This window comes from Scomber japonicus, chromosome 8, assembly GCF_027409825.1.
Source record: "Scomber japonicus isolate fScoJap1 chromosome 8, fScoJap1.pri, whole genome shotgun sequence".
NCBI classification, from domain to species: Eukaryota; Metazoa; Chordata; class Actinopteri; order Scombriformes; family Scombridae; genus Scomber; species Scomber japonicus.
Genome location: NC_070585.1, coordinates 14,145,448 through 14,168,884, shown reverse-complemented (window position 1 = coordinate 14,168,884; position 23,437 = coordinate 14,145,448). Strand labels below are relative to the sequence as shown.

At 41.1% G+C, this 23,437-nt stretch overlaps 2 protein-coding genes across 3 annotated transcripts in view; one reads left to right on the top strand and one right to left on the bottom strand.

Annotated features, from left to right (window-relative positions):
• The window catches only part of pdlim7 (PDZ and LIM domain 7), a 33,834-nt gene extending 30,089 nt beyond the window's left edge, over positions 1-3,745 (top strand). For both annotated transcript variants that reach the window (XM_053324220.1, XM_053324221.1), the window contains exons 10-11: positions 2,184-2,299; positions 2,644-3,745. In XM_053324220.1, coding sequence (XP_053180195.1) covers positions 2,184-2,299; positions 2,644-2,730 — 203 coding nt within the window. In that variant the 3' untranslated portion in view covers positions 2,731-3,745. The remainder of the gene's footprint in view (positions 1-2,183; positions 2,300-2,643) is intronic.
• Positions 3,746-7,664: 3,919 nt separating this feature from the next.
• The window catches only part of unc5a (unc-5 netrin receptor A), a 224,078-nt gene continuing 208,305 nt past the window's right edge, over positions 7,665-23,437 (bottom strand). The window contains exons 15-18 of the mRNA XM_053323557.1: positions 12,229-12,378; positions 10,237-10,401; positions 9,941-10,119; positions 7,665-7,830 (exon numbers count right to left, since the gene is read on the bottom strand). Of these exons, the coding sequence (XP_053179532.1) occupies positions 7,665-7,830; positions 9,941-10,119; positions 10,237-10,401; positions 12,229-12,378 (660 nt within the window). The remainder of the gene's footprint in view (positions 7,831-9,940; positions 10,120-10,236; positions 10,402-12,228; positions 12,379-23,437) is intronic.

Genomic DNA, 23,437 nt, shown 5'->3' with positions numbered 1-23,437 from the left:
GAGCAGACAGAGTGTTACCTGACCTGCCAGATGGTTTGTTACACCGAACCATCTGAGGAGTGGTCCTTGGAACTGTTTGGAAAAAGGCAGGCACTTTAAAAAATGACTAAGTTGAAGCCTGATAGGATGGATTCTTGTGTGATCTTGTGAGTCCACCTACCTCTCAAAGTAAGAGAGTGCATTCTTTAGGTTTGTGCTATTTATTATGGAGAAGAATGATCCACAATCACATTATACTATGGCCTTATGTTGCCTCAAACAGCCATAATGATTTCACTTAATTTTGTTGAATGTAAAGAATGCAACAACATTTTTGAATGGCAATCTTTGAGTAAATACTCACCAAATATAACTCAGAACACACTCCAACTACAAGGTATGTGTAGCTGCTCTACATGTATGTTGTGAGTGCACAAAAATGAAACGTTTTTGTAGAAATGTGTGTATATTCTCAGTCGTAAAATTTCTCTTAAATGTAAAAGCAGAGCAGTATGTGAGGGTTGATGTAAAGACATAAGAATATTATAACAATAATGAATAATGTTGAAGTTGACAATAGCATCACATCAGTACAATAAATCCCTCCCTGAATGTTTGGTTTGAATGTGTTTTCAGTCAAGGACTCTGTCTCTCCTTCATACTTAATAATACAGCTTCCTGTCATACATTCTTGAGTCTTCATAAAAGACACAAAGGCATCTCCATGGTGAAAAATCCTCCACTGAACAGAAAAGAAAACATTATTTATGTGTTTTATGAAAGAAGAATTGAGGAGAAACTGGATAGTTGGCATGGACACCAAGAGCCACCAAGGATAAGAGATGTCACCCAGAGAGACTCCAGTTTCAACTGGAAATTTGAGTCTAAACCTCAATTTAAGGCAGACATTAGTAAAAGGTTATTTCTGCATTAGCAGAAAATATGAGACACTGGGAAAAGAAAAAAACATGCTCAATATGCTCAGTGTATAGATTGATTAGCTGCAGTGCCAGATAAGAGAACAAATGTCAACCCATGTACAACCCCCATTTACTGTTAATCTGCACTGGGCATTAAGTTTGTGATAGAGCTCATGCGACAAAAGATGTCAGATATTTATCGACTTCACATGGATGTTATAGCTAAGTACAGAACAGGCTACATAAAACAAGCTGTGGAGCAAAAATAGTCAAATGCAGCCACTGGATGATTCAGGGCACACGTTTAGATAGTTATTTCTTTAAAAAAAATTCTCCCTGAAGGAATCATTTTCATATTTTTTATCAAGCCATTTGTAAAACATTTCTATTGTTGTGTTATTGCTGTGGGGGTTAGGCATGGGCCTACATGAATCTCTTTCCGCGTACCACAGTCAATCATAAAGTGTGATGTTTTCATCTTCTGTAATCTATTTAGCTCCAGTTTACTTCATACATTTCTGTATTGGTTTTTATGAATGGTGTGTGCTCTTCTATTGTGCTGTAAATGATTTAGTGGGGTGGCGTGCTTCTCGCTCACTACTGAGGCCCTGACGTGGATTGCTGCTTTATCAGAGGGCGACGCCAGAACCTGAGTACTCATACTCTGAATAATGCCTTTAGCGCTGATAAACATTCTGCTGCCTCAGCATCTTCCAGGGATTGTGCAGCTCTCACCCACTTACTTTTGAGAACCAGCATTATAACCTGACACTTTCCCCAGAGTCCGTGTGATGAAAGAGACTGGCAAATCCAGTTAAGTATCTGGAGCAATTTCCTCCTCATCGTAATCCCTCCTTTACACCCTACAAAGGCACTAATGTACAGTGGGTGGACAAAATAACTCGAACACCAATGTATCAAATACCCAGTGAGGAGAAGAGCCTACATTTGGCTTCAAATATATCTTTATTGCTGCCATTCAAGTTCCTAAGTGTGTGTGTGTGTAGTGTGATATTACTCATCTTCAAGAGGAAAAGCCTCCAGTTCTTTAAAAAGATGAAAGAGGTGGAAACCTATTTCACACTCTGTGCTCCAGAACATCCTATAAATGTTAAGTGGTGTTTACATTGGTGATTGGGGAGGCCATGGAGGGTGCCTGACCTGATCTCTTGGATGATAAAACCTGTTATTAATTTGATTTATTATTTAATTCTGATGATTATCTCACACAAGTTCAGATCTCTGGACTCACCACCTCTCCTCCTATCACATTTCTCTCTCCAGACTATGAGAAGATGTTTGGCACCAAATGCCATGGCTGTGACTTTAAGATTGATGCCGGGGATCGGTTTCTGGAGGCCTTGGGCTACAGCTGGCACGATACGTGCTTCGTCTGTGCTGTAAGTCATTTTGATTGATATGGCTTCCTGCGGGGCTCTCTTTGCCCCATCTCTCTCTGGCTGTCCCAACACAATGCCACCTGAAAAATCTGCCTCCATCTCTGAACTCTGAGCTTTCCCCTCTGTCTCTCTCTTTCAACCTGTCACCAGCAGTCTATCACTTTCTCCATCTCTCTTTCATACTGTGAAGAAAAATACAGTCAAGTAAATAATATGTGCCTGCAAAGGCCAGTAGAAAATTGTGTAAAATCACATTGGCAACGTTAAGGTCTGATATCTACTCTAACCCTGTTTCCCAATCTGTCTGTCTCTCTCTGTCTGCCTGCCTCCTTTCATCTTTAAAGCTCTGCCAAATCAACCTGGAGGGGAAGACGTTCTACTCGAAGAAGGATAAGCCCCTCTGCAAAGGCCATGCCTTTGCTCCGGTGTGAGAGAGCGAGCTTCATCTTCAGAGGAAGGAACACTTCGTCTCTCTCCCTCCTCTTTCCTCACTCCGCCCTGCGGCACACTCGTACACAGTCTCCTCTTCGCCAACCACACACCTAGTTAAACTCAGTCAAATGCAGCCTTTATTCCTTCCTGCACACATTTTGTTTCTGTGTCGGAGGCTTAATGCTAACTTCACATCCTGTTAACTGTGCTGTTAGGACAATGCAATGTTACTGCCTGTAATACCAAATGCTGTGTTGTGTAACTGGAAGTAGTCAAGGAATTATTTCATATCTTGTCACTAACTTGTTGAATTTGAAGGCATTTTAGATACATTAAAGATGCTACCGCAGTTATAGATCTGACTGTAGTTTTAACGAAGAACTCTCGTGACTCTACTAATCTAATCCTTGTTCAGTCTGAAGTAAGATCAAGTTAGTATCTTCCAAGTTGGAGGAGTCATTGAACCTCTAATAACCTAACATATAGCAGTAATGATCGACCACTACTCCAGCAGTAAGTGGAGAAGTGGTGGCCCCACTCAGGACCCTGGGCCACTCACTGACTCTTACTGCAGTGCCTATTAAAGTAATAGGTCCAGTCAAGCAGAGAAGGGGTGTCCCATTTTTGCTTGACTGGACCCCTGTACCACTCAACAGAATCAAGAACTGCTTTACTTATGTTGGCTCTAGGAAATCAGAGCACGTACTGCAATTACTAACTGAAATTTTGAGTTATGTAATTATCCTTAATCGACCCAATTTTAATAGTCACAGATATAGGTGAGTGAGAAACTGTTCTTGTTTTTTAAATGTGTCAAACTCCTAAAATAAGGACATCAGCTTTGAAATTCTCCATTATTGGACATTTGTATAAGAAGAACAGTATTTGTCCCCAATGTTAATCTGATATTGTTATTATTCCTTTGAGTACTTTCAAGCCATTGTTGAATATGTATTTATATTGCTTCAGAATGGGCCTGTAAGTGTTGTTTTTTTTAGCTGCTGGAAGTTTCAAAATAAAATGATTGAATAATACCATGTGCAGGGGCTGAAATGTCTTTTGGAAGTGAACCCATCTGTACGATCTTTTGTTGTCCGTCATTTTGCAGTCTTTCCTCTTGGTAACACCTGCTCCCCAACAACAGAACAATGGAAACACGTTTTTTATGCTCGTTTTGTTGAGGCCAATAATTTTTAAGTGCCCTTTTTAAAAAACAAGTTTCACACAAATAGCTTTTCATCTGTAACAAAAGACCCGATAGCGACTCATTTAACAAGCACACAACTTAATATTTCAAGCAAAAGATCCAGTCCTTGATTTAACAATATATAATTTATTTACAACAATTTCAGGTTGAATTACTATACATACCTTTCTGAAATGTCATTGATAGATATATATACATAAGGCCAAGTAAATACTTGAAAGCACTTAGAAACGAATTTCCAAAATTCTACCCACAAATCCATATCATTGTCCAAAAAGTACAGAAAATCTCCCTTAGCAGAAGTTTTTCCATTGCCACAAAAGTTTTGACAACAATTTACATTGACAATAAAGAACACAAAAGGTTAAAAAACAAACCAAAAAAATAAAACAATAAATAAGGATTATACAATTGCATAAGCGCTGTGGCATGTAATAAATACAGCATTTTTGACTTGCAGAAAGGCAAGGAACATTGAATCAAGGAACTTAATAGAAAACCATTCACAAGTACAGAAGTCTACTGTTCTTAGTTCAAAAATAAAACAGTTCAGTCAGAGTGACGGGGAGGTACACACACACACCCAGTCTTTCACACACACTAACACACACACACACACACACACACACACACACACGTCCTTGACACTGAATAGTAATGAGTGATACAAAAAGTACAGCTGTGAGATGTAACAATTTTTTCCCCCATAACACAGGTGAAATTATAAACCCTTGAACAAAGCATGTAAGTTACTGACACACAACTATCAGGCCCAGACTCTGTTATGAAGGGAACTGTATTCATCACACACAGTAATTGCAGATCTGTTAGATTTGTTAGACGTGAAGATAGATGCTGAACATCCTGGCGGCTGGTGAATTACATTACCGAAATGTGCTTAGACAACACATCCAAGACAATGACAGGGGTGATAAAATTTCACACACAGTCTGACTGTACAACTGCCATGGCTCATCTAAACATGCTGTGTCAACACTGGCTTGTCACTGTCCAAGAACTGATGTCCTCTTTCTCCAATTAGCCTCCGCACAGTCCCAGTGTAGTGATTCACTAAGCATTAGTGACTATTTCCACCTTGTATTTAAATGCTTACAGTTATAGAAATAACCAGGTAGACATATGCAGATTAAGGACGAACAAAATATGTATAGAAACTTCATGTAAAACAGTCTCTAAACCCTTAACACTGCAAAAAGTCTTCACTGCTAGATCGCCAAAGAACAGTATATAGGCAAACACGTCACGGTTTAGACTTGACAAATGCTGCGCCAGTTAAGTGTCTTTTTTTGGCTTCATATTAAAATATAATTTACATTTCTTTACAAAGTGATAAAATAAATGACACATATTACTGCTTGAACAAACAGCATGAACTTGCCTCACAGACAAAAGCAAAGAAATGAGATAAAGTAACGATTAGGACTTTAAGTCCACAATAAAAGAGACAGTAATGCTGATTTATTCTATACTAGCTGCAAGTAAAACAATTACTTAATGACAACATGAGGACGATGAAGCGGCCTCAAATGATATTCATAAAACTTTGGTTACCAATTTGGCTGATGTACAGTATGCAAAGTGAGCAGCACACAGCTGGTATAGAAAAAGTATTTACATATTACATGTGACGGTGATCCATTTCAACATGAAAAGATTTATTTAAGGTGATGTCACCATTTTGTCTGAAAGGGGCTTGAGCCAAGGGTTAATTGAAGTAAAAAAAGGTTTAAAATGTTTTATTTCATGGCATCTCTACATCAAATAGCATAGTTATTTGTAAAAACTAATGGTCAACAGGAGGCTGTTTGAATGGGATGAAAGAGAAGCTAAAAGGAGTTAATAGGTGCTGAGATGCCATAAAGAAACCAAACAATTTGTAAGAGAAATTAAATACACACTTCTTTCCCACCACAACAAAAATGTACATTCCAAATATCTGACAATCATAAAAGAGGCTCCAGTTAATCTTAAAGGTTGGAGCCACAGGAGCTGGTAGGATGGGCTGTGCTAGCTGTTTGGGTAAGAAGGATTTAATGAAGAGGGCTCTCTTTACAACTTTAACATACAACTTCACATGCAACCCTGAGGAGGAGAGAGAACTATGGCTAATTTGGGATTGCTCACATCTTTTAAAAGTATATTACCGAACCAGTGGACTTAAAAGATATGGTAAAATCTGAATCTATGTCGCCTGATCTGACAGACCCATTCACTAAGAATGTGTGAATGAATGCAAAATAAGTGATTGAGTAGTTGCAGTTTATGTTTGTTGCATGAAACTGCTGGATCCTGGCTCAAAAGAACAAAAAAAACTTTCAAAGCAGCTTTTTGTGAACAGAGGCGTGACATTATGGAAATACCATTTGCCATACAGCAAATGTAGAATTCCCACCAACATTGCATTATGAATCATAAAAGCAAAGCTGCAGTGCTACTCTTTCAAAGTGAGTAATGAAGTAGTGAAGATTTTTTTGTCAGATATTCTGCCTACATTATTCATACGGATAATAACCCTTTTGGCCATGTTTTATGTTTAACATATCTGTTACAGAATGAATGTAATCAGGGGGAAATGTCATTTAAGAAATGAGTTTTGACGACATTCAGTGTTCACATATATGCAGCTAGAACGCCTTTCGGCCCTATGGCTCCTTCATTAGTGGTGGAATTTAAAACAGAAAAACGCCACAATGAACGATTGTGTAATATAAGTCGTGAAAGAGACTGGATGGATCAACATCACAGCCTTTAAATAGAAATGGCTTCTGAAACATGACTTAAGTGAAGATATTACTCACTCCTCCCTCAAAAAAGTTCAAAGAACCCAAACCCCACATATATTGATTTAGAAGCAGGAAAGCTGTGAAGCGTCTCACTGAATCAAGATGTCAAGATGTTACATTCACAGTAGTGATACTGGCTGGACTCAAAAGACACACAAACAGGATGAGACAGGGTTTTCGTGGTTCTGACATACAATCTTTTTTTAAAACCTGCATGTCCAGGATGTGCTACAAGTCTGAGTGCGTGTATGTGTGTTTAAAAAACAGATAATGATACATGTGAGACGTACATCTATATGGTGTCACTGGGTTTGGGAGGGGACGTTCACAGACCCTGATGACCTTGTTGAAAATGTGTAGTAATGTCATCTAACGAACTGGCCAATTGCATAAGTCGCCTCTTCTCTTTAACCTGAAATGACTGGCACCTTTTTTGTCATATCCCTTTTATTTAATATCTAATATATCATTTTTGAATCAAAGTTCAAAAATTAAATTTTAATATTGGCCATTAGTAATAGAATTACTTTTTGCATATTGCTCCTTATTAGCCACGATGGCCCATTTGTGTAGAAGGCATGAAGTTAATTAAATTTTTTATATATTTTTTTTAGGTAGAATCAGGGGTGTGGACTAATTTAACCTAAGTTTAAGCTTCCAGTTAAATGGTGTTTTCTCTACCAGTTGCTTTCATGAATACAATTCCCACACACCCAAACTCTACCTTTTCCCTCATTTGGTCTGTTAAGATTTTTACTCTGTACGATGGGGAAAAAAGGAATCAATCCTACATAAACCCTTTACCATCTTCTAAAGTGAAGAAGAAGCTTTGCTCTTCCATTCCTGCTGCAGTTATTGTTGTGTATTTTGTGTTGTTGGATTCTGTACTTTCCTCTGCACCAGTCTCTCCCCCTTTTCTGGGTTAGCACTCGCCATCAGAGACCAAGAATATCATGGCTTCCTGTTTGCCAATGTCAGCCATGACTGTGGCCAGCTGGTTGATGTTGCCGCTGTGGAAATGTTGTGCCTCCCACAGGTCCAGGATCACAGAGGTCGGGCTCGCTTTGGATGCAAAGAAACTCATGTGTCTGCACGGGACAAGGAGAAAGGAGAAAACGCATAAATACAGTGAGGAAAAAAGAGAGAGAACAAATTTAATCAAGCCATGAGCACATACCACAATAGTGTCTCATTTTCTCTACACCAACAGTCTTACGAAAACCCTTTTCAGTAGCTGTATTATTGTGCTACTGCTTCTTGTAACTCTGTCAATGTCAGGTTTTATTATGTGTTATATTGCTACGTCCTGCTATGCCATTTGAGAACTAACTAAAAGAACGGATAAATGAAGGATACAGTCTAAATCTTGAAATTGCCATCAAATACACAATCTCTGCCAATTTTCATTTGAAGCTGTATTGAAGATTAACAGCATAAGCTTCATTCTTCTTTATTTGATGTTGGAATTGGCCCTAAATCCCATACAGTAAATCCTATATGGACTTTTCACAGTTAAGTCGGAAGTGACCTTTTCCATTTTAGGAGCAGAACCTTTGCGATCAAACCCAATCAATGACAACAAAGCAGTGGCCCCAGCCAGCTGTATATTTGATGTTGAGTGGGACCTGATCCCCGCGGTACCTGAAGATGCTTGTTTGATTTAATGGCCTTTTTCTGTTCTCCAAATGCCTGGGGCCTTAACTGTTACGTAGAGCACACATGACATTAAAAAAAAGAGAACAGCATAAAAACCCTTGGCACAAAGGGAGATTGTGCTGCGTGAGTGTTATATGAAATAAGAAGGGGTGAGACAGGGCGCCCAAAGCTTCGCCATGTCCTTTTTTCACCTTGAGAAAGGTCAGACAGAGTCCATTACTTCCTTGTATTTTCTGTTTGCCCAGTGAAGCATTCTGAGGCAACATGTGGCTGTTTTGGCTGTACACAAGCACTGAGAACACAGTGTCATTCTGTTATTATGAGTCAATTAGATTTTATAGTGCACACAGGCTCCCTCTGTGCTGGGAGCACACAACAAAGAGAGGTGTTGGTCAAAAATTGTCTGAGTATGAACCTCTGTGTCATTATTCAGATAAAAAAAAGACAGAGCTTAGTGTCCAATGTGTCATCCCTGCTTCTCCACCTCGCTGCGTGAAACACAAGCTTATCTTGTATGGCTCAGACACAGACGTTTGCACAGTCTTGGGAGAGAAAGATCAAATAAAAGGTTCTTGGCATTTTAAGTTTTATTGATTGGTCCCGTTCCGCTCGGTCTGAACACTTTACACAAAGAGAAAGAAGCACAGAAATACAGCATGACAGACTGCAACCGAGCTGCTGCCTTTTCAGGAAAAAACATGTTAAGGACAGATCTAACAGCATAGCAGTTGTTCCTTCCTTGGGCCTAAATGAGAATTGATTATGTTGAGCAAAACATTGCTAATTAAACCTGTAGTGTATCAATTCAATTTGTGATTAATTGGTGTAAATAAAGTTGATTGGACAAATTAAGTGTACCTATTTGATTTCATTACAAGATAGAAATTAAATTGGAGGGTGAGGGATCGATGCCTGGCTCCTTTTCTGTTACAGGTACTCCAATGATAAAGTACAGTAACTCTGAGAATGAATTGGCCTGAGCTCGGCACAGATCCAAACCTATTCCATCTTTCTTGCTACAGATGGGCAGCTAGCTTGCTACCTTTCCAATTACAGCTGTTAAACAGAAAGTAGCGGGTACAAGTTTAGCTGCAGACTTTAAGCTGCTTACCTGTTTCTCACGGAAGAAGGGGGGTCTTGTTTTTCTTACAGAGACGATAACTGTATCCATCAAATCCACATTAATCCTATAACGTTGACCGTGTCAAATGAGGATTAGTTTGCTACGACAGGACCTTGTTTACCTGAACTTAAGGAGAAACACTCTACTGTGGTGATACACTTGACCTTGATTGTGTACAATAGCTGACACTTTCCTCTACAAAAGCAGAGCACATCACAATCAGTGTGATTGCATGTTCTGTATTTTAAAATAACCTGTGTTCCACATGTGTTGCTATGCAACTTCGATTCTCAGTGGGGTCTGGATGAATGAGTTTTTGCTCTATTTCTTAAGAGACTTTGTGTAAGCTGGTTTGTTCAGGGATGCTCCGATGGTTAGTGATTACATAGGCATTATGGTGTTGTGAAGTTTGTATTTACCTCTCAAGTTTAAGTCTTTGTGCCAGCATTCTCCAGTCAGCTCCGTTTGGACAGGGGGCATCCAGGCTGCTGCAGATCTTCTGCCTGATGAGGTATGGGATCTGAAAGGCGCTGGGCCCTGCCAGAGCTGTGCCATTACTGTCCATTAACATAAACTCAGAGTCCACAGCTCGAGTGTCCTGTTTTGAACAACAAGCAGAAATCACAAACTTCATCTCAGCACAATGTGAATGTGATGTTGTGTTGTGGCATGATCTATTAAAAGAGTCTAGGAGAATATGTAAGCTGGACATTACCTTGGCAATGTTAAAGTCAAGGCTAAAGCTCTGTCCCTCCCCCTCCACCTGCCACACACACAGCTGGCAGGTGAGTTCGCAGGTGCTGAGGCTGAGCCGCTCCAGAGTGAACGTGCAGTGCAAGTACCGCTGGGAACCATTCCAGATGTGGTAGAATGGGATCTCCTGCAGAAAAACATGCAGCACACACAAACGGCAACGCAGAATCACAGTCAGAACTGCATGTTCAACACCGCAACAAGACCGCCTGCCTAGAAAACATCCAGATCATCATTAATTACACTGACATCTCCTGTCATGGCTGGGTGAATATGTCTGAGGCAGCAGATTGACAACATTCAACTTCAAGGAAGAAATGTGCCGTTAATGACAAATAGTTTGTTTTAAAAAGGAGCTAATATCTGTCACTGTCTGAGTTTATTACTGAAGAAATCAAACTAGGAGTCTGGGATGGGAAACAGTTTCTATTTATATATTATTTTTCAGTTGATTCAGCTTCTCTTTACAGGCATTTACTGTGTGTGCATTGCTGACCACTGCTATAAATGATGCTGTGAGCTGACATCATCACAGCTTTACTTTAGTATACCATGTGACTTAGCGGTATATATGTACGCATAATCACTTTGAGTACTACCACTGTTCAGCACTAGCTTCGGTGTGGCAGGACAGGTACCAGGGAGAGTTGGGTAGAATTTATTCAAGGCTGACAATTTCTACATCTTTTTTGCTGTTGCTCCATATTCATGCATCATTTGAATATCCCAAGAGAAACAGAGGGGTAACTGGGAAAAAGAAAACAAAACAGAGCACACCAACTTTTCACTTCACCCTGGGTTCAACAGCTGACATGAACTCAGTTTTTAAAGTGAAGTGGGGTTGCAGTGCATGCCGGTAACCAATTGGGGGCACTGTTATCCAGGCAGACAGGTAGTGGGCGGAGGGAGCCGGGTGAAACGCACAAAAGTCTTCACGGGCCCCGGGGAGACTAAAGGCCTTTTTTGACCATACTGCTGAGAGGGGAATAACACTTCCAAATGAACAGGCACAGTCCAGAGGAATAAGCCTCTGTTCTGGGTGCATTGTTGCTGCCACTGCTTCTTTGGCTCAGTCCGTGTGCTCTCTGTGGGGACCTGGTGCTCAGTGCTTATATAGTTACAGCCAGAACATTTTTTAGTCCTCTTTGAACAGGCCTTGTGTTTCTGTTGCAGGGCTGCAGTGCGGTGGGCCACGCAGGTGTGTGGAGTGCAATAGAGGTGGAGAGGTTCCAAGATTCAGGTTGTGAAGTCCCAGATATTTACATATTCCTCTATATTTCATCTGGGCTCCCTTTGAAAGAGCAGCAGCTAGGATAATCAATCAGCTTGCCGCTCTGGGTTAGTGCACACAACCCTGCTCCAATATGCACACGTATACAACTCATGTACAGGCACAAGTTAACAAAGACCTGCACACTCTCTGCACAGGGGTGCATACACACCCAAAAAGTTCTTTCGACTCCGACAAATGACTTAAAGTTGTTCACAATGCCAGGAACTTAAAGGTTATTGGAAAGAAAGGTCCTGCAGTGACAGGCTGAAAAACACTCCTTTGTGTGAATCTTTAAAGTGATCAACTGAAGCAAAACCAAAATAAATGTAATTAAAACTCTGAACCAACTAAACTAAAAACAACTTTCTACAGAGACAACTACACTATGAACCCTCATTAACAATAAAAAGTTGGCCCTGATGAACTTCTGATTACACAGTGACTTCTTTTTGCAGACGCATACTCCATACTTCTTTAATTTCTCTGGATGGCTAATTTAAAATAACTCCAGACAACATGGACTTTAAATTGAGTATACAAACAAACACATTACAAAGCCCTACAACTAGTGATACAAGAATTTGACAGATTCAGCAAGGCACTTCTATTACATCTCCCTGCTCCTGCTCTGATCTGGAGTGACTCCCTGCCCCTCCAGCCCCCCAGGGCCGCCCAATGCACCTGGTAGCCGGCTAGCAGCTTGCTTCTCCAGTGCGCCTGGGGCATGTCATGGATGGACAGGCGCAGGTTGTGGTAGCTGTCTTTGAAAAGCAGGACGTGAGGCTCGTCAATCAGCCGACCCCCGAGCTGCCGCTCCATCTGCATCACCTCCTGATGAAAGAGAGAGAGAGGCAGAGAGAGGAGAACCGTCAGGGCTCAGAGGAGACACATTTACCATCACAGTCACAGAGGTAAGTGAAAATGTGCAAAACAATCCATAACTATGTAGGTTTCTTGTTTACATACACACAAACAAACATGAACACACAGACACATAACCACAGACACACACACACACACACACACATACATAAACACACTGATACATAACTACAGACATATACACACAGATACACACAAAAATGAACACACTGACACATAATCTCAGACACATGCACGCACACACGCACACGCGCGCACACACACACACACACACACACACACACACACACACACACACACACACACACACACACACACACACACACACACAAGACACAAGACATTCAAAAATGTGTCAAACAAATACACAAAGGCTTGCTTGCACACAGAGTCATGCAAACAGAAACACAGCAAGAGCATGAGGCAGGGGTACAGTACATCTCCGGTCAGGAAGATAGAATCCCTGCATGCGGCCGCAGCAGGCTGGACCGCCTCGCCTCCACAGCGCTTTAATGTCACCGCAAGGTTGATCCCCCATCTCAGTGTGTGTGCGCCCAGCTTTTAACAACTGCATTAGCATGCAAATACTGCAGCCTTCCAGGCCTACTAGCTACCTGGGCTGTGATGAAGTAAATGAACGAGCCATTAGTCAACTGCTCATTGTTCTCGCATGGCGAATCGCCTTAATTTCATTTTTGTTTTTGTGCCAGGAGAGATTTGTAAATGCATGCTTAATATTTTAATCTCTGTGGGACTTGCTCAGTGGACCATTTGTTGCCATCCAAATGACCATCTGGAATGGGATGATAATATCCGCAGTGTTTCCCTCTGATCTATCAATTCATTTTGAGCTGGGTGCTTTGTGCCGAACGAGTCCTTAAGAATCCAATATTTTGGACAGTGTTCATATGTGCTACCCTGCACGCCAATCAGAGGAGCATATTACAAGAGAGAAAACAGGCCTCTGAAATCGGTAGTATGAAAAGACCTCAGAAATAAGACATGTTCTGGGGAGGGAAACAAGATGGCAGCAGAGGGAAAACAGTGAGAATATGCCTTGGTGTCTAGGAGACATCTCAAAGACAACAGCTCCAATAGGGAGATGTGTGTATAGATAGTGGCCATATGTTGAGAACTGCATGCCAGCATGGTTGCCCATGGTATTATTTCAGCAAAGACATCTAATTAAGGTGGAGAGTGCCAGTAATCTCTATCTGCACAACATTGATTGAATTCCCTGCCCCTTTTCCCTGGAATGGGGTTGACTGATTTCCAATTATAATGGAAAGGAAGGTGTTAATTATCAGTTTGGAATCTCTGTTATTGTATTATTGTATGTCATGCATAACATGATTGTTTGACATATATATCTGATCAATAGGAAGCCTTGTGTAGTATGGACCAGATTGGGTGTGTCAGGCTGCTTAATCGAGCTGCTAAGCTAATAAAAGAGTTGCATATTTAGTCAGTTTGTCTTAAGCATATATATATATATATCATATTGCAAATACAACACAGCATCAGAAGTTCTGTGAAACAAAGAAGTTTCTAAACGAGAAACTAAAAGGTCTACCTTGAAGGAAAAAGGAAGAATGTGAATCAAGTCAAATGTGTAACAGTGAAGATGAGCAGAGTGGAAATAGTAGAATGGCTAACACACCCAGTGCCACATTTAGCATTCAGCCACCGGAGCCCTTTGATTTTTCCAAGCTGCACAAGTGGAAATGGATTCAAGAAATTCTGTCAGGGAAGCAATTAAACAACAAGCTCCAAAGAATCAGGTGAACAGTTTGATTTAATGTGAGACTAGGCTGATGATGTTTTGAGAGGCTTGGGACTCAGTGGTGTAGATCAGCGTCTATACACCAGAGGGATGACTTTCAGTCATTCTTTTTAGTGAAAAAGAAAATTGTTTACAAAATTCCACAATTTAATATGTGCAAAAAAAAGCAATTGAGAGTCCTGATGCCTTTGTTTGTATGCATTAGCTGAGCACAGGAATTATGAAATGTTACATGATGAGCTGGGACAAGATAGTCAGCATTTCCCACAGGTTGAGAATTTACTTGTGCTGGGGGTGGTGCGGCTTGTGATAGCACAGCAAATGATGGGTGACTTCAGTAATAAACTAGTCAAGCAAAGGTTAATTAATTATTGCAAAGGGATTAATACTCAAAATAAATATATATTTGCCAACATAAATAAATAAATTGTCCATTTCATTTTCAAAATATATTACAATAACAAAGCAAAATTCAAGTAAATTAAAAAACTAGTAATGATAATAAATATATTACACAATATATACACTCAAGAAATCATAACACTGACTGCTTTTGTTCCAGAGTTGTTCTCATTTGCCTTCAGTGCCTATTTGTACATTTGCACATATTTGATTAATTAGGGCCCGAGCGCTGACCAGCGCGAAGCCCTATTGTTTTTGCCATGATTCTTCTCTTTATTTTTCTTCTGACAAAGTAACAGCCTTTTTGCCCCCCTGAACGTGCCTTAAAAGTCACCAAAGTTGGCATGCAAGCCAGACCCGGCGAAAAATTTGATATTTTATGGTTTGCATAAACGGGCGTGCTAAAATGGCTCTCTAGCGCCACCTGCAAAATTAAGAACATCGATTCCGTCGCGACAGATTGACATAGAGAAACGAAACTTGGTACACATGTTCATCACGTCAAGACGCACAAAAAAGTCAGTGGGGCCCATGACGTCACTCCAACAGGAAGTCGGCCATTTTGAATCAAATTATTGATTTTAATGCCGAATTTGGCATCATATTTGAGCGAACTAGTCCTAGAGATTTCATCCCATCCACTTCAAATTCACACAGAGTCATCTTGAGACATTGGAGATGAAAAGTTATCAAAAGCTTTTTGGCCCGTCATTCCTGGTTGCCGTGGTGATGCGGCGAATTTCGATACTTCGCCATGAAATTTCAAACCCTCATAACTTGACTCCACATGGTCTGAGCTTTTCCAAATTTCATATGCTTATTCAGTGTCCTGGTCTAAACACATGTACAGTCTCATATTTAGTGAAAGTCATAGCGCCACATAGTGGCGACAGGAAGTGACTTGCTTCATTCATTTACTAATTACTCCCATAATCTTAAATATTTACACCTGAAATTGACTCAGCTGAGACATAAGACCTTGGTGATGCTACATTCTGCAACTCATGACCCATCATCAAATACCGTTGCCATGACAACCCCTTCAACGCCATGAAAATACGATTACAGTTTTCAGGGGCAAAGGATGCCTCCACGGTAACGAAAGTCAACACACATGTCTGGAGTGCGTTCATTTAACATCCTATATACTTCAATGGGATGGGCGTGACGAAATGGCTCAATAGCGCCCCCTTGAATATTTCAAAATTGAACCTCCGCCTTCCCGATTGACATAGAAGAATGAAACTCGGTAGGTTTATGTATCATCTCCAGACGCACAAAAACGCCATTTGGACCCATACCATAAGTCCAACAGGAAGTCGGCCATCTTGGGAAAAATGCTATATTTTGCTGAGTTTTTTGGTCATTTCCAGGCCTCATATTTGAACGCACTAGTCCTAGAGTTTTCATCCCATCCACTTCAAATTCGCTCAGAGTCATCTTGAGACATTAGAGATGACAAGTTATCAAAAGCTTTTTCGCCCGTCATTCCTGGTTGCCGTGGTGACGCGGCGAATTTCGATGCCTCGCCATGAAATTTCAAACCCTCATAACTTGACTCCACATGGTCTGAGCTTTTCCAAATTCACCAAAGCAAGCCAGACTCGGTGAAAAATTTGATATTTTATGGTTTTTGTAAATGGGCGTAGCAAAATGGCTCTGTAGCGCCCACTTGAGAAATGAAAAACATCCATCCCCTCGCCACAGATTGACATAGAGAAACGAAGCTTGGTACACATGTTCATCATGTCAAGACGCACAAAAAACGTCAGGTGCCCATGACGTCACTCCAACAGGAAGTCGGATATTTTGAATCAAAGTATTGATTTTCATGCCGATTGTGGCATCATATTTGAACGAACTAGTCCTAGAGTTTTCATCCCATCCACTTCAAATTCACACAGAGTCATCTTGAGACATTGGAGATGAAAAGTTATCAAAAGCTTTTTCGTTCGTCATTCCTGGTTGCCGTGGTGACACGGCGAATTTCGATCCTTCGCCATGAAATTTCAAACCCTCATAACTTGACTACACATGGTCTGAGCTTTTCCAAATTTAATATGCTTGTTCAGTGTCCTGGTCTGAACACATGTACAGTCTCATATTTAGTGACAGTCATAGCGCCACCTACTGGTAACAGTAAGTAACTTGCTTCATTCGTTGACTAATTACTCCCATAATCTTAAGTATTTACACCTGAAATTAACTCAGCTGAGACATAAGACCTTGGTGATGCTACATTCTGCGACCGAGCCGCAGCCCGACATTCGTGGGGGCGCGAGGGCCCGTTCATCACTGCTTGCAGTTTTAATTTTCCTTGCTTTGGAAAAAACATTTTGTAACGCCTGTCTGTATTAGGAGTGTTCCGAATATAGCAGTTAGTTATCAGTAGGTTGTTGATTTATTCCACACAGAAAAGGAATAAATCTTTGTGTTATTAGCACGATGTTGCCTCTCTGTTGTCTTTTATTAAACTTGCTTACTCTACAAGTAGCTCTGTGAGAGGCACACACTGAGACAGTTAGCAGTGCTGTGATATTTGTACCTGGCAAAATATCTGGGGCTGAAGGCCGGCGGGTCTGTGTGCATTATGAAATGACAGCTGCGCATCTTGATTGGAAAACATTGCAATTCACATTTTATCTACCTGGGCTCGTCTGATTCTAGTTAGGTGCCCCCCCCAATTAGAGCTGATAGTAGTAGGGCTGGCAGACACACAGCTCTCTGAACGCATGCAAATTGAAAAAGAACTAGACCTGGAAAAAAACATTGACATGGCAAGACAATCAGGAGATCAAAAAGCAGCAAAACACACGAGGAATGGTGCCAGTGGTTTAAAGCAGATAGATGTTGGCTCTGTGGACAGAGTCTTTGAAGGCAGACAGTAAAGGAAAAGCCTAAATTCAGCAAATCCAAAAGCAATGGAGCAAAGCCACACAACAGTCAGAGCAAAAATTCAAAAAGCTCCCAGTGCTACTAATATGGTGGCAAGCCTCACCCTAAGCACGAGTGCCCTGCCAATGATACTAAGTACTCCTTCCTGTGGAAAAATGGCCACTACCAGTGTATGTGCCATGAAGGTAAAGCTGTACATGGTATTAAGGGAGAGGAGGAAAGCTTTCTTGACTCTGTTACATTTGACAAGTATGCATAGACTATTGAAATAAACAGAATACACGAAAGCATAACTTTCAAAGTTAACACCGGAGTGGATGTCACTGTTGTTATACTGACTGTTTTTAATACATTTTCTCCAATACACAGTAGCATTTTCTCTAGAAAGCAGAGAAAATTGTGTTTGGTCTAGGACGGATTTCACTGGTTGAGTCTGGGTTTGCCAGACTGCAGTTGAGGAAAGGAGCCAAGCAGACCATGGAGATGGTCAAAGTGGTCAAAAACGGTGCCAGCCATTGTAGCCCCAGGCTTACTTATCCATGTTGACAGCATGGACATGGAGACCCTCCAGATGAGCTACCCCAAACTGCACAACATGCTATGCAAGTTACAACAAACGTATGCCATCAAGCTTAAACCAGAGGCTATGCAATTTTGTCTGAAAATCCCCTGGAGGATTTCACTACCACTGGTATCAATGGTGCATAACGCCTGGAGGTCATTAGCTGTGGGCAGGAGCCAACTGATTGGTGCACCAGCATGGAGGACCGTAAAAAAGTGCGTTTGTGTGTGGACCTTCCCATCTTATCAGAGTGTGTGTGCTGGAGCGAAAATGTTCTGCAACCTGGATGCCAAGATGTGGTTCTGGCAGATTCCACCCACACAGAATTCAGCCAACTACACTACATTCATTACACCTTTCAGGTGGTTCCAATTTAACTGTCTTCCATTTGGTATTGCTACAGCACCCGAACACTTGAAGTGCAGGCATGTGTGGCAAAAGTCACAGAGTGGCTAGGGCATGGTTTGCCACATCAATGACCTATTGGTGTGGTGGTGGAACCAGGGAATGCATGGCGCTTGACTCCATGCTGTGCTACAAAGACTGAAAAAGGCAGGCATTAGCCTGAATATAGACCAGTATGAACTTTCCAAGAGCGAGGTTGTCTTCTTGAGTCATATCATCACAGCTACAGGCATCTGCACTAAACCAAGATAGATAGAGGCCATCATGATGAGCATGCCAGCAAATGTCCCTGAGTTAAGGAGTTTTCTCAGGAAGGTGGATCAGCCAGGAAAGTTGAGACCCTAGCTAGTAAAAAAACACAAACCGCTTTCTGTAGACCTCTTCTCTAAGAAAGACTGCTGGGTTTGGGACGTGGAACAGGTGATGGCATTTAATACACTTAAGACAGCACTGTCTCTTCCTCCTGTGCTGACAATGCATGACCCAAACACAGACAAAGTGTGAGCCGATGCATCATCATATGGCTTTGGAGTCTTTCTTCTCAAGGGATGGGGGGGGAGAATGATCGCCTGTGGCTTAAGCATCATGATCCCTTAGTCCAGACAAACACCAACACATGCAGGTGGAGAAGGGGGCTGTGGGCCTCACATGGGCCTACAAACAGTTCTGGGCATTCCTAACAGGAAAACATTTCTGCCTGGAGACTGACCAAAACCCCCTTCTCAGCCTATGTGGAGACCAAGCACTGGATCTTTTTCCACCGAGAATCCAACGCTTCAGGCAGAGGCTGATGCGCTACTCATACTCCATCGTGAACGTACCAAGACAGTAGACAAACTGTCTGACAACACTGCATTCGCTTGAAAAGAGAAAGGAAAAGGGAAGGGGGTGTCTGATGCTGAAAACTACAACAGATGTCACTGTGCCAAAGCTCTAAATGACTTGTCTCCAAGAGAATGGGTGTGGGTAACGGATGTAAAGGCATCCAGAAAGGTGCTCTAAAACCATTTCACTTCGAGGTCAACTGGTGGATCCAACTCATGTCTCACCTGCAGAGACCTCCACTCTCAGAATGAGGTCTGGGAGAGCCATAGTTAGACATAGTCTAATCTGTGAACTGAAAAAACAACAACAAAAAAACAAAAAAAAGCTAATGGGATTGTATCAGGTATTAATGTTTATGGGTTTGAGCACTTCAAGCAACACTGCGAGAATTTAAGAAAAAGTAATTGCTTAATGACATTAGACTGAATAATTACTAAAGGGTCTATGTTAACACTGTTCTACCTTACAGGATTTAGAAAGGAACAAGTCTTTCAACAAAAGAGGCAGAATAATCTTTTAAAGAGACAACACAGTCTACCCTTTGTTCTCTAGAAAGGGGAGAAGTGATATTATTGTATGTTGGTACATATGTAACATAATTGATTGACTTATATTATATTGCAAACACAACACGTGTCTTAAATTCTATGAAACTAAAAAGTTCCTAAACTAAGAAACTAAAAGGGTTACGTGGAAGGAAAAGGAAGATTGATTGAGCGAGTGGGGAAGGAGCTAGAAGAATGGATAACACACCCAGTCCTACATTTAGCATTCAACCAATGGAGCCCTTTGATTTATCCAAACCACACGAGTGGACAACTATATAGATATTTAAGAGATTTCGTCAGAAGCAAATTAACAGCAAGTTCCAAAGAGAATCAGGTGAACACTTTGATCTGCTGTAGTTGATGATGTTTAGGGAGGCTTGAAGCTCAGTGATGCAGATCAGTGTCTATACACTAGAGGGATGGCTTTGTTCTTTGTAGTGAAAAAGAATATTGTTTATGTACGTGTGCATTTGTTACTGCCCTGTACGCATTAACAGAGCACAGCAATGATGAAATGTAGCATGATGAGCTAATCAAGATCAAGATGATGATGGATTGACATGTATCTGACCAATAGGAAACATATAGGAACAAGGCTGGTCGTGTCAGGCTGGTTAACAAGTTCCTCCTGAGCTGCTAAGCTAATAAAAGAGTTGCATATTTAGTCAGCGGTTTATCTCACACATATTACATTGCCAACACAACATACCTGCTTTTATTATTTGAGGTACTCTCAAACTCTCATCCACTGACTGAACACACTGAACACAGCTCGAGAATTGAATTTCCATGTTTGCTCAGCGAATTGCTAATTTCAGTGTTTGCTTACTGCTTATCTTCTTGTTAACATGAATATTATGCCCCTGTGATAATCTATCTCCTATTTCTGCATTTACATTGGTTTATTCCCTTTCACCCAAATGCCACAAAATATTAAAGATGTACAATGATCCGATTGTATGCGACTAGCTGCAATACTCTCCTTACTGTACTGTCATGCCAGAGCCTTGTGATGTTTCCCGGCCCACTTACTCAGAGAGGGAAGGTCACACAACAGCTCTGAATCAAAGTGTTGAGATGTAATGAGTTAATAACAGGGGGCAATGCATCCTCCACAGAGTTGAAAGCCCTGTGCTATTATGTCTCTTACTTAGACAAAAGGCACATTATGAGGGCTTCCAGAGAGGTTCAATTAACACAGTTCTTAAGCACAATTATTTGCTTGGGGTCATTAGCATTGCAAATTGGGGCTTGTGGACTTTTATCGGGTCTTTGACCTATACAAGCAGATCTATAGGGCTGCTAGCAGGAGAAAGAGTGCAGAATGCCAATTATCTTATTATCAACATCTAGGTACTAGAATGAATACTAAGTCGCCTGTCTAGCAGTTTGTCAGGTTCAAGGCTGACATGGCAGGATTACGATCAAACAGGGTCTAGTCATGGCACTGCTGCTACCTGACGGAGACACTGAGCTTACTGAGGGAAAATACACAACATGGGGTGATAACATTTTACCTTTAAAGTGTGCGTACGTGCTTTCAAATGACACCGTCTTGCTTGTATATTGTTTATGTGTGCCTGACTGCCTGTGAATGTGTGTACTAGAGTGTGTTTCTGTGCAGGATTTCAGCATATGTTCTGGACTGAGAGAATAATGGCCCTCTTTACGCCCCATTATCCTGTTAACAAATGACAGTGTGAGTGAGCTAATAGATGAGAAGCTAAATTTGACCATATTATTTACTCTTTCTGTAGGAAAACAATGCAAGGTTTTGAATTAGTTTATCAAATCACATATTAATCATCAACTCGGAGCGAAATTGTGTTTCCATTCAGTGATGATAAAAGGTGCAGTTCTGTTAAAGAGGCCCTGACCCTGTACAACTGTGGAAACATTAAGATGCATGAGATGGGCGACAAGTTCAAGTGCTGCAGGAGAAAAACCCCTTTTGTTCTGACGGAATTCAAGATAGCCTGTGGTGTGTGTGAAGACTGTGAATTTAGAGTCGGGCAGAGCCAAGACCACCCCCTGACATTCAATGAGGCTGGCTAAAGAGAGTGAGATAGAGCAGGGAGGAGTGAAAAGAGAAGGAGTAAGAGAGAAGAGAGACAGAGGCAGCTTAACATTTGTGTCTCCAGGTCACTAGAGTGGCCAGCTTTAGCAAGAGAGATAACAGGATTACTGCAATCATGGCCACAGTTTTCTATGACTTCAACCCCCTTCCCACCCTCACTCGTCTCCCACCCCTCTCCACTTCTCACCCATCCCCTCATCCTCTCGGCTTGGACCAGAGCTGGGACTGTGATGGACTGGGGTCGGGCTCCACTGGGAAACAAGAGACACTCATACAGCTAATCTCTTTGGGCTGGTGCTGACAGAAAGAGGTTAGTGGCTGCACCAAACTCTCTCTTGCAGCAAACATAGCCTGCCATCGCAAGCAGCAAAGAAACACTCTAAACAAATCAAAGTATTAGCAGAAGCACATATATAAAAAGATCTGAATGGGTTCAAAGCCACAGATTAAAATATTCCTCGCAGCAAGGTCAAGCTTTTACATGTTGTCTATGTATTGTTCAGGCTTGGTGTGAAATAAACTGATTAACTTAACCAGCTCTGACAGGGATTATAACCAGCGTTTGATCAGTTAATTAGTCAAGCTACAAGTAATCTGAAACAGAGCGATACACAAAGAATCATTGAGTTTTAATATCCTCATAAACTCGTCCTCACCCCTCTACTCTTGCAATGTGTTGTCCTTGTGTGTTTAAAAATGAGGATTCATAGCGATGATCCATTTTCAGAGATGCTCTTTTCAGGCAAATGCATTTGTTTATAGAGAGTAGCCTGGCTATGTGGGCTCCATAAATCTGTGTATTTGTCAGCAGGATGTGACAGGCTTTTCCTCTCTGACTGAGAGTCTATCAGTCTGAGCTCCAGTGGCCGTGCCCGCTACAGTCAACTCTGATTAATAACTACAAATAGAAGGGACTTGTCTGTTCAGTTATAAATGGGTACTGTGTTTGCTTGGGAAAAGATGCACATTCTGCCTGATAAATCACAGAGCAGGACAGGAGAAAACAGCACACAGGAACACAGAAATTTAATATGGAAACAATTTCTCAGCTGGGCTCAATGATAAAGCTGACTGTCTTGTTTAACTTAATGCCAGCAATTACTGGGCCACACTCTTCCCTTTTTTCCTCCTAGCATTCCTTGCCAGTAAGTATTCTGATGGAGGGATCAGAAAAAAACTGTTTGTATTACACTAAGTACAAACTGGTTTTCCCTCCTCTGTACATAAAAGAAAAGTTTCTGTTCAGTAATGCTCACATTTAGCCCACTGCTCAGAAGCAAGTAAGTGAACGTCATAGTGAGAGCACATAAACAGTTTATGAGCCATTTTAAATCTAAACAAGAATCATTGCGGGAGGTCAAAGATTTTATGAATGAATCCAGGAGCTACCAGTTGAGGACATCAATTAAACACTCATTTAACACTGAAACATACATTTTTACAATCAAGAGATGAAACACATTGACCTCATTACATGAATATTGATGAAAGTATAAATTCAGTAGTCTGAA